This window comes from Opisthocomus hoazin, chromosome 9 (assembly GCF_030867145.1).
Source record: "Opisthocomus hoazin isolate bOpiHoa1 chromosome 9, bOpiHoa1.hap1, whole genome shotgun sequence".
NCBI classification, from domain to species: domain Eukaryota; kingdom Metazoa; phylum Chordata; class Aves; order Opisthocomiformes; family Opisthocomidae; genus Opisthocomus; species Opisthocomus hoazin.
The window spans coordinates 22,432,000-22,444,933 of NC_134422.1; the positions used below are offsets into that span (position 1 = coordinate 22,432,000).

Consider the following 12,934-nt stretch of genomic DNA (forward strand, 5'->3'; position numbering starts at 1 on the left):
GTAACATCCCCAGATGCAATGGCCAGCATAATTTACAACCACAACTATGCAGGCTGAATGCCTAATTCCTTGCCAGCTAAATATTTAGACATGCAAATCTTCTTCTTAATGTAAATTCAATAAGCAGAAACAATATATTGATTCCTTGGCTCAGTAATTATCAATTTTACACTCAAATGTTGTTCTGATAAACAAATATACCAGTTCTCTAGTAAGTAAGTGATGGTGTATCAATTGCATCCAGGATTATTTAGGTCATAATTAAAATAATTTTTTAAATCTTTAATTTATTTTCAATAAAAATACAGCAAGGCATAAAAACATCCTTAAGTAGTGAATAAGAAATGCATAATTTACCATGTTTAAATAGCAAACTTTGAAGGAAATAATAGAGGTACAAACAAAAAACAGGATTAAAATCAATAGTTTAATCAAGGGTTCCTCCTCACTGATTCCAGTCATGATTTAATCATGATTAAAAAGGTTATTTAAATCAAGTCTCCATGCTGTGAAAATAAAATTCAGTTCAGTAAGCATCTCCCCACACCCCCCTGATTCCCAGGGCAAAGCCTTCGAAATAATGGCAAATTAAAATATAGGACAGTGCTCAATACTGTAATCACAGGTACATTTAGTTCAAGAATTCTACAAATACTTTGATTTATGATGTTTGTTACTGAATCAATTCCCAGCCTACAGAGAAGTTCTGTTACTTTCCAGTTGTAAATCTACCACACACCTAGGAGTTTGTGGGTTTTGTCATTAAATACACTGGAGAACAAAAGCCATTCTAAATCACAGAATCATGGAATAGTTTGGGTTGGAAAGGACTTTTAACTGTCATCTAGCCCAACCCCCCTGCAATGAGCAGGGACATCTGCAATTAAGAGTAGGTTGCTCAGAGCCTCATCCAACCTGACCTTGAATGTCTCTGGCGATGGGGCACCTACCACCTCTCCGGGCAACCTGTGCCAGTGCCTCACCACCCTCATTGTAAAAACTTCTTCCTTATATCCAGTCTAAATCTACCCTCCCTTAGTTTAAAACCATTGCCCCTTGTCCTGCTGCTACAGACTCTGCTAAAAAGTTGGTCCCCCTCTTTCCTATAGGCCCCTTTTAAGTACTCGAAGGCTGCTCTAAGGTCTCCCCGCAGCCTTCTCTTCTCCAGGCCGAAGAGCCCCAACTCTCTCAGCCTTTCCTCACAGGAGAGGGGTTCCATCTCCCTGATCATTTTTGTGGCTCTCCTCTGGCCCCACTCCAGCAGGTCCATGCCTTTCCTGTGCTGAGGGCTCCAGAGCTGGACACAGGACTCCAGGTGGGGTCTCACCAGAGTGGAGTAGAGGGGCACGATCCCTCTCTTGACCTGCTGGCCACGCTGCTTTTGATGCAGCCCAGGATACGGTTGACCTTCTGGGCTGTAAGCACACGTTGCCAGCCCTTGGTGAAGGATACACATCAGCCCCACTTCATACGAAAGATACTGGAATGATAGAAGTTTTTTAAGATACCAAAAAAACTAGAAGAAAAACGAAAGAAAGAGAATCGAGAACTTTGGGTTATGGTACTGAGCTAATTATCAAGCTCGTTCCACCTCTAGCCAGAACAGATTTTGGGGTTTGCTTGTTTATAGGGCTTTTTTTTCTCCTAAAAATCTAAGCCTCAGACTTGCACATTAACAACATGAGAGGAGCTCTAAGAGGTACCTCCAGCCAAGTACGTTCTTTCTGTAACTTTACATGTAACTAATTTTGTAAGAAAGAGGTCAAAAAAACAGGCCTACATGAAAGCAGGAAGATAAGCACTCAAGCTTCAGCTCAGGCTAGTGAGTGATACCTCGTCCTTTATGTTCTGGCGTGCAGAGGAAATCACATTTCACTTACGTCCTAACAACTCTCCTGCTGTAGAGCGGCACAGGCAACTGCCTGGTACCAGCTACTCCTCGGACTTGTCATGCTGAATTGTATCTGTCTGTCCAGCTCCTCAGAAGACATATTCCTCAGAAAGGATCAAATGACACACAGTTTCCAAGTGTGATAAACCAGCTATATTAGCTGAAGAAAATTTTTTGTAAGAAATACAGTCATACACAAAACATTTATCTGTAAATAACACGATCTCAAATTCCTCTTCCTCTGCGAGGCTGAGCACACAGATGCATCAGCACTTCAACAGAGCGATCGCTCAGTCTGGGTCACAGTTACACGGTAAGGAAACAGACCAGGCAACAACTGAGAACCAGTATTTCCAGTTCATTGCAAAATTCAAGCACAGTCTCTTCACTAAACTTGAGCTTTAAAATACTAATGGTCTGTATTAAGTATTTAATACTAGAGCCTTTATAAAGCTTTGCATGGAATTATCTAAAACACACTGTTGCTAACTTCACTTCTGGGGCAACATACTCCAAGACACAACGGTGCAAAAGACAGAAAATAAATTGGGAATTGCTGTCTCCAACTGAAGACGCAACTCTGACAGTAGAGAATATTTTTACAAGTTAGTCCCACTGAGAAAACTACTAAAACAAAAACATATTAAATACAAGTTAAGGACAGAAAAATCAGACACTCAAGTTGGAAACCATTCAGACTAACAAAGTTAAATACCAACACTTGTATAAAGAGTGCCATGGGATTCTTTAAAGATTGTTTCAGAATGTGAGTTGTGCCTCTCATCCACAACAAAGCATTTGGACTAAACAGAGGCTGGTGTTAATTTGGCATTCCCTACTCAATTACTGAATGAGTCCAACCCTGCTCTGCTTGGGAGAAATAACAGAACCTGACCATCCAGTAAAAAAAAAAAAAAATATATATATATATATATCACTGAAATGCATTCATGCTTCTGCCAGAATTCGTCCTTTGGGAAGGTGATTTTTAATTTTTATGGGTACTATTAAGCTTTTTTGGAACATACTACTAGGAAAAAAATGCAAAACTCTAATCTAAAATTTGATGGGGTTTGGTGTAGCATAGCCTCATTGTAAAAGAGGAAAAGAAACCCCCAAGCTAGAGGAGCATTTACTTTGTTGTTGTTGTTTTCTCTCTCTTGTTGAAGGTTGCTCATCTCCCTAGGCTTTGCCCTGGTCCCAAATCTCCAGGCTCTACTCATCAAACCTTTTGGCCCACACTCCCAAACCTCATATGAAGTTGTTTCCACCCTTCAGGCTCAACTTCCATGACTAACTCTCTGCAGCCAAAGTCGTTCCCCAGCCAAAGACTCAGTAGTACCACAAGTACCATCAGAGTTTTCTCTTCACTACCTCTTCTTGCCTGAGGACCCCGGGGAAACACCTTCTCCCCTCAGGTCCAAGCCCAGCCAGCCTCCATCACACAGGAAGGGCTCCTTACCATCTGAAACGCTCACCTTTTGCTGTCACCTTACTCCACAGCCCCTCTCTGCAGAAGCAAAAGGAAAGCAATGAAGAGATGAGACCTTCCTGAGCCTTCTCTTGATGAGTTTACCTTCCTTCCCCTCTCATCCTCCCCATCGGTCAATTCATTCCTCTTATATTTTGCTGGTATTTACATTTTTACCCACATCCGTACTGAAGGGTTTTTTTTTAAACAGTAACTCTCAGCATCTAAAACCATCGTGCTCTGAACTCATCAAGATACTTCAGTTTATATAATTTGATTGCCCCAAGTGAAATATTTTAAAAGAAAAAGGTTCGATGATATACTGAGCTTTGAGTCTTCAAGTATGGCATCTAATGTTCGCAATCTTTATCTGGATATCAAGCCATACTTTAAAAGCTATATAATAGTAGTAGATGAAGCATCACAGGAAATTGTTTCTATCCTCATACTGTAGCTAACTTGCTGCATAATAATATGGTTCACAACTTATGGCTCATTTTAACAACTCCCATAAAAATACTCTGATGTGCTCAAATCTCTATCAGCTATATGACTTAATGATCAATTTACCAAAAGACATCAACAGAATATTTTAAAATCTGCAATGGAGGTGGATAAATGCAGAAACCTCTGCGAGGATATTAGCTGTTTACTACCTTACAATCCCAAGGGAATGCTGCGTGACACAAAGCAAGTCATCGACACCACTTTTATTCACTACAAATGCCAAATCTAGCAGTATTTTTACTTTCAGATGCTCAAAAAATGTTTACTTGGTAAGTTAATTACAACAAAGCAGTTAGGGGCCAGAGCATCCTTCTCCCTACACAGCTGCCCTAAATGTAAGCTCATTCACCCTGCAATGATCCCAGCATAAGGACAGCTGGAATGCAGAGGTGGGCTTCCTCTGTAACCCAAGACCGACCATGAGTGACTGAGGGCCTCCAGGTTTACATCCTATGATAGAGGAAATTTGTTCTTTAGACTTCTATGAAGGAACCCCATACAACTTCCCTTCTCCTAACAAAACAGAAAAAACAGTCGAACTAGTACAAAATAGATTACAGCAATAGTTCAACCACTAACACTTCAATATTCTGAACACTACTGTCTTCCCAAAACAGCATCTCTGTAGCTTGTCACTTACATTACCTGGGGTGGTATAAGCTTGTTCGCACTTTACTTCAATGCCAGCCTCAAACCTATTCTGCCCCTTATTTAGCAGAGTGGTAAGGTCCAAGCATCAAGATTCTTTGGGGCTAAGGAGGAAGACTCCTACTCCTACGCCCATAAAGAAGCACTATACTGTTACCACAGCCGCTATTTCTCCAGAGATGGCTTTTCTGAATTTGCTCACTGCAGCCAGACCTAGACCCAAAAATGCAGAACCCAGGAGGCCCTCTACTCTTGGGTGCAACTACTCACTGCCAGGCCAGGGCCACTATTAATGTGCCTAAAGTAAGGTCAAAGATGAAAAGCTTTTAACAGAATATACCAACAGACACTTGACACTGACAGGTGAATGAGCTGAGGTAACTCCCCACAGGTAATCCAGTAATGGAAGAAACGTTAATCATTTTGTTAAGAGTTAACCAATAATCATCAGCTCCTTTCCCCAACTAAGATTTCTGGTCATTTACTGAAGAACAAGACATCTGAACGTAATTCTTGACATGTCTTCAGCAGACTGCACAGCCCTGCCATGCTCATAGCAGCCTCAGCTGTTCCCCTCCTGGTGTCAACAGTGGGGAGGAAGGACAGCTATTCAAATGCCATCACAGATCCGCTGCTAAACACAACATATACAGCAGCCAGCCAGTGGCTGCCCTGAACTTCCGTGAATGTTCCATAAACAAGGGAACTCTTGCCTTTAAAGATGTAAATATAAAGAAATGCTTAAGTACTAACTCTGAATCAACACCACTGCGCAAAGGTATGTGGAGCTTGTAGCCCTTGTTCTCAGATTTGCACTTTGCAAAGTCCCAACTAAAGGAAAACAGTGTTGCTTGGTATATTCCGCTGTCCTATATTCCCCCCAACTATCCACACACATGTTGATTACGTACTAGTTCTGAAGCTACTCACATGCTCGGGTTTCCATCAGAAGAATCCCAGACACACAGTAAAAGATGCAGAACTCAGCCCACCTCCTAGCACTGAGGCCAGACACAGCCAGAGCTCACTTGTGGCCAGGAGTTCGCACCACAGAGCGGTCTTCCCTCAAAATAGGTCATCGTAAATTAACAAGATTCACTCTGCAACATTATGCATCAGATTTTTGTTTTTTCCAAGACACTGCCAACAATATTCCCAGGCCCCAGAGTGTATCTGCCATTAAAGACTATTTTGCTTTTTTTAAAGGAAACTTTGAGGTTCCTAAAATTGAAATTCATGTTTCTTCCCTCTCTACCAATAACCATCTAAACCTTCATAATTGTAACACATTAATCTAGTTACTTGCTGTTAGGGAGGGTAGTGGGAGCGAATTTTCTCCCCTATCAATTAAGAGGATTCTTAACAAGAACAGAAGTTCATCGTGCAAATAAGAGTTTGGAAACTCAGGTCTCCTAGGAGCAATTCTGGCTTAAGAGCTGCAGAAAACTGAAAGCATAATCCCTGACATTTCACTGTACTTGCAGGACTAGAATGTTTGCCCTGTGGATATGCCAACACTGCAAGTAACTGGGTAGAAGCTAATCACTCTGTAGGTTTCATCGTAATTTAAAAATACCCACAGCACCTCACTAGTACATCCACATAGCAGTATAAATTGGTCTGTTTTGTAAATGGTTTCATCTACCTGTTTGTCAGCAGAGAGATGAAAAAGAATATTGATAGCATAACTGAGCAGTTATGTAAATTGGACAACTAAACCGATTCCAAATAATCTCTAAGTCTTTTCTCTCCCTACAATACAATTTATTACTCCTCCCTTCAGTAAACAACCTTTGGCAGTCACGCAATTTTCTGCAGCTGTCACCAGAAAAGTAGTCAAAGAAAAGGGAAGATAATATATTTTGGAACTTCACACTCTTTCAGTGTAGATGGGTTTTTTTTTTCTGATCACTAACAGGTTTTAATGTTACTGTTTTAAAGCTATTTCATATGCATAAATCTGCTATTTGTTTCTAACATACTGGTTGTAATTTTGTAAATATTTATTTGACTTTTTATCTTTTTCTTGGCATAAAAAACACATAACATTTAACTCTTCCCCACAGCAATAACAATGAGTTTACAACCTCTCAGAGATATCCTGTCAATACAAACAGGACACAAACAATTTTTAAAGTGAGTGGCAGTAAGATTTTTAACTAAGATAGCCATTTAAGTAAAATGGCTGTAAACACATAAAAAGTTATCAAAGCTTCCTATGAAAAAACACTTTTATCCAAGAACTAGACTGCATAATTAAACAACTAAAATCTTGATTATAAACTGATTTTAATTAAAGGTAATCTGACTCATTTTAACTATGTATAAATTCAAGTCAGACAACATATTTGTACCCATTTTCTAAAATAGCTGTCACTTCTCCACAGTGGCTGATCAAACTTGCCAGTGAAAAATGTTTTGAGTAGGCAACTTGTAATACAGCTATGGTTTATTTCTGTCAGAGGCTGACTGCTGAAGTGTGAAAAAAACTCATTAAAAATCTCTCACTGTGATCCTGCACTGCAAGGAAAAAAAGAAAGAAAATACTTAATGAAGGGTATACTTAGCCTGAAGCCACATTCATATTCTGCTTTTCATTTTACACTATTTCAGTAAGCAATTAAAAGACAGCAATTAGTCACAGAAACACTATTCATACTGGTCATACTGGGAGATTAAAGAGGTTAACACTTATTTTATGTTAATATTATGAAAGTAATGAGGGAGATCAAGAATAATAAAGCCACATAAAAAGGAATGCTAAAATAAATAAAAGAATCTCTTACCTCAACCTTAAGACAAGATTCACTGCACAAGGAACTTCACTATATTCGTCACTAACAGCAGGCTGAGACTATTAAAGAAAAAAGCAAAAAGTCTTATAATGGATGCCAAAAGAAAAAAAATATATCCCGACATACTTGCCATGCTAACAGTTTGAAGCTAGCACAGAATACTTTACACATCCTCTAACTCTCAAAAACCTTTTAAACATTTTCAGTAACACAGTCTAAAAGCTAGCTGATACCAGTAGAACTGCCATATTTCAATTAGGTACAAATGATAAGGCACACATTAAAGCACTGAGTGTAAGAGCTTTTAATCCACCCTGCATCAAAGCTCCAATAACCTATTAAATAATACACATACAGTGAGAATCGCAAGCTACTACTCACATTATTTTTGTGTAACAGTTTTGGTTGTTAGGGAAGTCTTGCATCTACCCATCTGCAAAGAACTAGTAGCATATCAAAGTGGGCATCACAGCTCGGAGAGTGTCTTTCACAGGAATAGAGATATCTTTCACACTATCACTCCTCCCTCACACTGTGACACCTTCCCCAGCCCTCAACTAAGAATTCTATGAAGTCTCAAGCAACAGTGTATCCTACATACAGAGTACCGCCCAGTCCTCTATCCTACTATGATTTCATACCGAAGCTGGCATATTGTCACCACCCAGAGAAGCCAGTTCAAAGGTTACAGTCAAGACCTCCCAAAATAAAGACTTGCATCACAAGCCTCATATGATTGTTTTCCAACAGTTTTTCACATCAAAGCTATTTTTAAAAAAGTGTTACACAACATCTGTATTTTATTATCTGTGTATTTTAAACAAAAGTTAATGAATATTTGGAAAATTATTTAATCACTAAAGGGGGAGTAGATTTTTTTCTACTTCAATTAAGTTCCTTCCATGCCTATAAACTACTAGTACTATTTCTGCATCTTCAAGAGACCTGTTACTTCAGTGTAGAGGAACATGCAGCCCAAGACCAACAGGCACACAACAACCGTGACAAGCTGCATTAGTCCCAGTTCCAAGTCATCTTCTGGAACACTTTAGGAAAACAAAAATCAACAGAAGACTTCAACTAGAGGCTTTTTTCTCCTTCATAAACTAAATAACTCATAATAAAAGAGTTACCTGCATAAACTGAGTCGCAAACTCCAGAACTCTCAATTTCTAAGACATAAAAAGACTGTGTGGTGAAAGCCCATTTTTTTTCCCCGTGTACTCAGCTTACATAAAACATCTCAGATGGTGAAGCGCTACGTAAAGTAGCTCTGCAACGGAAAGACTGGTGTCATCACAGGAGCTAACAGGACCAAGCCTGGCAGGAAGCTGCGAGTCTTTTCAAAGATTTGAATGACACCAATGAAAATCAGAGAATCTAAAATTGCAGGTGAAGTGGCAAGTGTCACTCACCCAAGGAACAAACATTTTTAAAAGAGCACTTTGGCTGTAAGCCAGTAATTCTATTAAGCAATTATTTATAGCAGTGATGCTTCCCACATTCTCAGCACAGGGCCATGAAACTCCATCTGGTATTTTATTCCTCTGAATTAATCTACTATGTCACAGTACTGAACTATTTTACTGTATATAGGATGAAACATTTTAATTACAAGCTACATGTCGTGACACAAATCCTAAGAATGAAAAATTATTTGGAGATCTTCTTGCTACTCTGAAACAGCCATCGCTGCCTTAATAAAAAGACAGCAATTAGGGTGATCCAGCTATGGAGTTTCATCAAAAACAGCCAAGTCATCTATCTTAATTCTCCTGCGCATGAACATAACATGGCTTTAAAGTTTCTATACATTTTATGCAGTTTAAGTTGCTTAACTTGATTGTTACAGGCCCCGCTGCATTCAGATTGATCCTCACAAGTACTTGCCATACAAGGCTCCAGAACAACATTCCCACCTCAATTCGCATTTTTAACAACAAAAATGAAAAAGAAATCCCTTCACTCAAACACTTGGAAGAAAAAAAAAAAATTTTTACCTCTGTGTTCTCCACCTCTTTCACTCTTCGTGACTGGAAAACAAATGCAGTGAGATATGAGCTATTCAGTTTTACACACTGAAGATCCAGAAATACTAACAATTGACATTAAGACAGAGTATCTTGCAGATTGTAAATATCTTGCACAAACAAAACTTACCTTTTCCTGAGAAACAGCAGCTTTGCCTTCTTCGCTCTTCTCATCCATTTCATCATCGCTCCATTCCCAGTCCCCATCTTCTGTTTTATGGAGGTGACCACTGGAACCTGGTACTCGTCTGACCTACCAAAATATCAAGCGTTCACGATTACACAGACTTCACAGAATCACAGAATCACAGAATAGTAGGGGTTGGAAGGGACCTCTGTGGGTCATCTAGTCCAACCCTCCTGCCGAAGCAGGGTCACCTACAGCAGGCTGCACAGGACCTTGTCCAGGCGGGTCTTGAATATCTCCAGAGAAGGAGACTCCACAGCCTCCCTGGGCAGCCTGTTCCAGTGCTCCGTCACCCTCAGAGGGAAGAAGTTCTTCCTCATGTTCAGACGGAACTTCCTGTGCCTCAGTTTGTGCCCATTGCCCCTTGTCCTGTCACTGGGCACCACTGAAAAGAGCTTGGCCCCATCCTCCTGACACCCACCCCTTCAGTCTTCAGTCTTCTTCAGTCTTCACCAGTGTTATGGTTCATCAGCAATTCTTCGTTATTTTTATTCTATATGCTTTCATTAGTTTGCTGGAGGAGTCACTGGCGTACTTGCACAATAGCTGACCTCAGGGGTCAGCCTTGAGCCAGTGGGAACAGCTAAATCATATAGAGAAATGGAGTATATTTTACAACTTCTTAGGAACGAGCTCAAGCAGATGACAACTGATTACTAGGAACTAACCCTTGAAATGCAAGGAAGCTATTCAAGAAAGCAGAAGTTAGAGAGACAAGGTTATTCTTGGGACACAAGTCTTAAAAACTTTAATTGTTCTGCTAAAAAGCTCTAAAATGTGTAAAAGCCTTAAGGATACTTTGAAAGTGAAATTATCCTTATTAAAAATAAACAAATACACAGCTGTATACAGACTGAGCAGGTAGGCAGGCATGCACCACACCGAACTAATTGTGCAAACTCCTGTAGATCAAACAGTCTAACGAGGCTTAATAGGAGTATCCAGCAGCTAAATCTGAAAATCAAATACTCTTCTGATGCCATCTTGCTCTTTTGCAGAGCCTGACAATATGTTTGTTTTCCCCAGATCATGTTCAGCCTATTTGCGCAAAACAAAAGAACATCCAACAATTCTTCCCACACCTTGGTATGCGTTTAGAGACCCACAAGACTGCTGGAAGCACAGCATAATAAGCAGCAGCCCCACTGGTGTTTAGATTGGAACAAGTTTCTCTAAATATTTCACATTACTGAACCAATATACGGTTCCCACTGCACAACTTCAAATGCTCATACAGGTAAGCTCCCCAGCACTACGAATTTGTAAGGCTTAAAGCATATCCTTTTGAACTATAAAAAAGGAAAAAAGTTGTTCAGGAAAACAGCCTGTACTTTGGTAAGAGAATGAAAGGAACAAAGCATTCAGTGTTCACAGCACATGAAAGCGGTCACAGCACACAAAAGGGAGAACTAACTTGGTAGAAAAGCAGTTTCAGCCCAAGAACAACTGCTGGAGAAGATATGTAATAAAAACAACTTTTAAAAATAATTATGAATTAGATGGCCTCAGCTCAAAATAGGATATGCTGTTTGCCAGTATCCACAGTAACATACAACAGCCTGGTTCAACTACAGCTTCACAGATTCCCGTCGGAGGTGTTTCGATGTCTTGCACTGAAGAATACTGAGCACTAATGCACCAGTTTTAGCTCTAGCTGCTTCCAAGTTGGTACAAGAAGCCCGTGTGTGTTTGGGAGGGAGAACCAAGCATAAGTCAACAGAAGCAGTAGCACAGCAATTTCTTGCTCAGCTGCAATCAGCCCAGGCACAATCAGTGGGCTCTTACTGTCTGCATCATCAGGGATTAGCACAGACACAAGGTAATCTAGCAGGCAATTTGCCTGGTGCTTGTGGATATAATTTATTACCCTTCAAGGAACAGTCCTGACGTAGGCTTTTGTTTAACAGCACAAGCATTTTCCCCAACAGCTACACATGAACCTGTGAAAGGACATCAACCACAATAAAAAACATGCTTTTCAAACAGAATAGAACAGAATGGTTTACAGACACATTCGCACACTATATCGTGCACTAATCAAAATCTCTTCTGCAACCATTTTCAGTTGTTCTGAAGACTTCATTCTAACTAGAATGATTTTAATGGAGCTTAATGATGCTGGCAGAGAGTTATGGGAGAAAGCTTTACTGATGAAGATGGAGCGCTTTTCAGGTTTTTAAATAGATTGCCTTTTAATAAGCAATAAACAAATAGCTCAAGGAAAAGAAAATAAGTTACCACAAAATAAAATACCACGTTAAATTATTTTCTTGAAAGGTGTCTGAAGGCAGAAAAACAAAAGTTTAGAATTGCACTCTGTTTCAATCAGACTAATTCCCACCAGCACACATATTGACAAGAAAGAAATACTGATTTCAGCTAGAGCCAAGTATCCCACCTATTCAACCATCAAAAATGTGAAGTTGTTATCTATGACATCTTTTTATTGGTCGGAGTACTTAACACTCGTATTGCTTAGCAAATTAACTTGCACTTTTTTTGACCAACAGTGGCATTGCTCAGGCTCAGTTCTGGTTGAAGTTACAAAGACTCAGTCATATAGGGAGGACGTACCCTGGGCGTGGGATAGAACAAGAGTGGTGCACCATGCCTGCAAATAAATGAATTCTCTCTTCAGTCATCATAAACCTGTATAACTGTAATATCACATATTGGATGAAATCTATATACATTAGCTTAAATTTCTGTTGTAATAGAAATTTATCATAACAGACTTGACACTAGTATAGCACTGCTTCTCTTCAGGTTTTCTAGTGTCTTTTCCACAGCACATTCGTTGAAACGCCTATTGGTAGTAACACGTGAAATATTTCAGGAGACAGCTAGCATTCTGCCATATTCCATTCACATTAAGAAAAAGCAAAAGCACACGGGAAGAAATAAAGGAATAAAGTGTACATTCTACAGCTCAAGCTTTTTAGGCTTTGAATTCAGCAGAGCCACAGAAGCACTTTAAAGGGCTAAGATACGACAACCAAGACAATCAGCTAGTTTGCTGCCGTGGGAAGAGACAATCCCGAGACGTCCATCAGGGCTGCGCTGGGACAGCGAGCAGATTCAACCCACTGGTTGTACAGCAAGCAGATTCAACCCACCAGCCTGGGAGAAAATCTAGTTCTTTTTTTCTTTTCTGAACGAGTTTTTTTTCAAGATTTGTGGGTTAAATGAGCCCCTCTTGAGGTCAAACAGCAAAGACTGTCACCCAAGACGCAGAAACAAAAGGGGCACTGAAAGGAAAGTTGGATCATCTTGTTTTAGCAGCAGCAATCCCTCAGGATCCTCAAAATCATGTACTCGAAAACACTGACAATGCAGCATCATGACGGGAGTGCACAATCTGCCACACCAAGTCTCCTCAAGCTTTCATTTGTGCTCCTACAGCTG

General features: G+C 39.9%; 1 protein-coding gene across 3 annotated transcripts in view; it reads right to left on the reverse strand.

Annotated features, from left to right (window-relative positions):
* The window catches only part of STK39 (serine/threonine kinase 39), a 108,968-nt gene that overhangs the window by 37,199 nt on the left and 58,835 nt on the right, over positions 1–12,934 (reverse strand). For all 3 annotated transcript variants that reach the window (XM_075430191.1, XM_075430189.1, XM_075430190.1), the window contains 3 exons: positions 9,473–9,595; positions 9,313–9,345; positions 7,304–7,371 (listed from right to left, as the gene is read on the reverse strand). In XM_075430191.1, the coding sequence (XP_075286306.1) occupies positions 7,304–7,371; positions 9,313–9,345; positions 9,473–9,595 (224 nt within the window). The remainder of the gene's footprint in view (positions 1–7,303; positions 7,372–9,312; positions 9,346–9,472; positions 9,596–12,934) is intronic.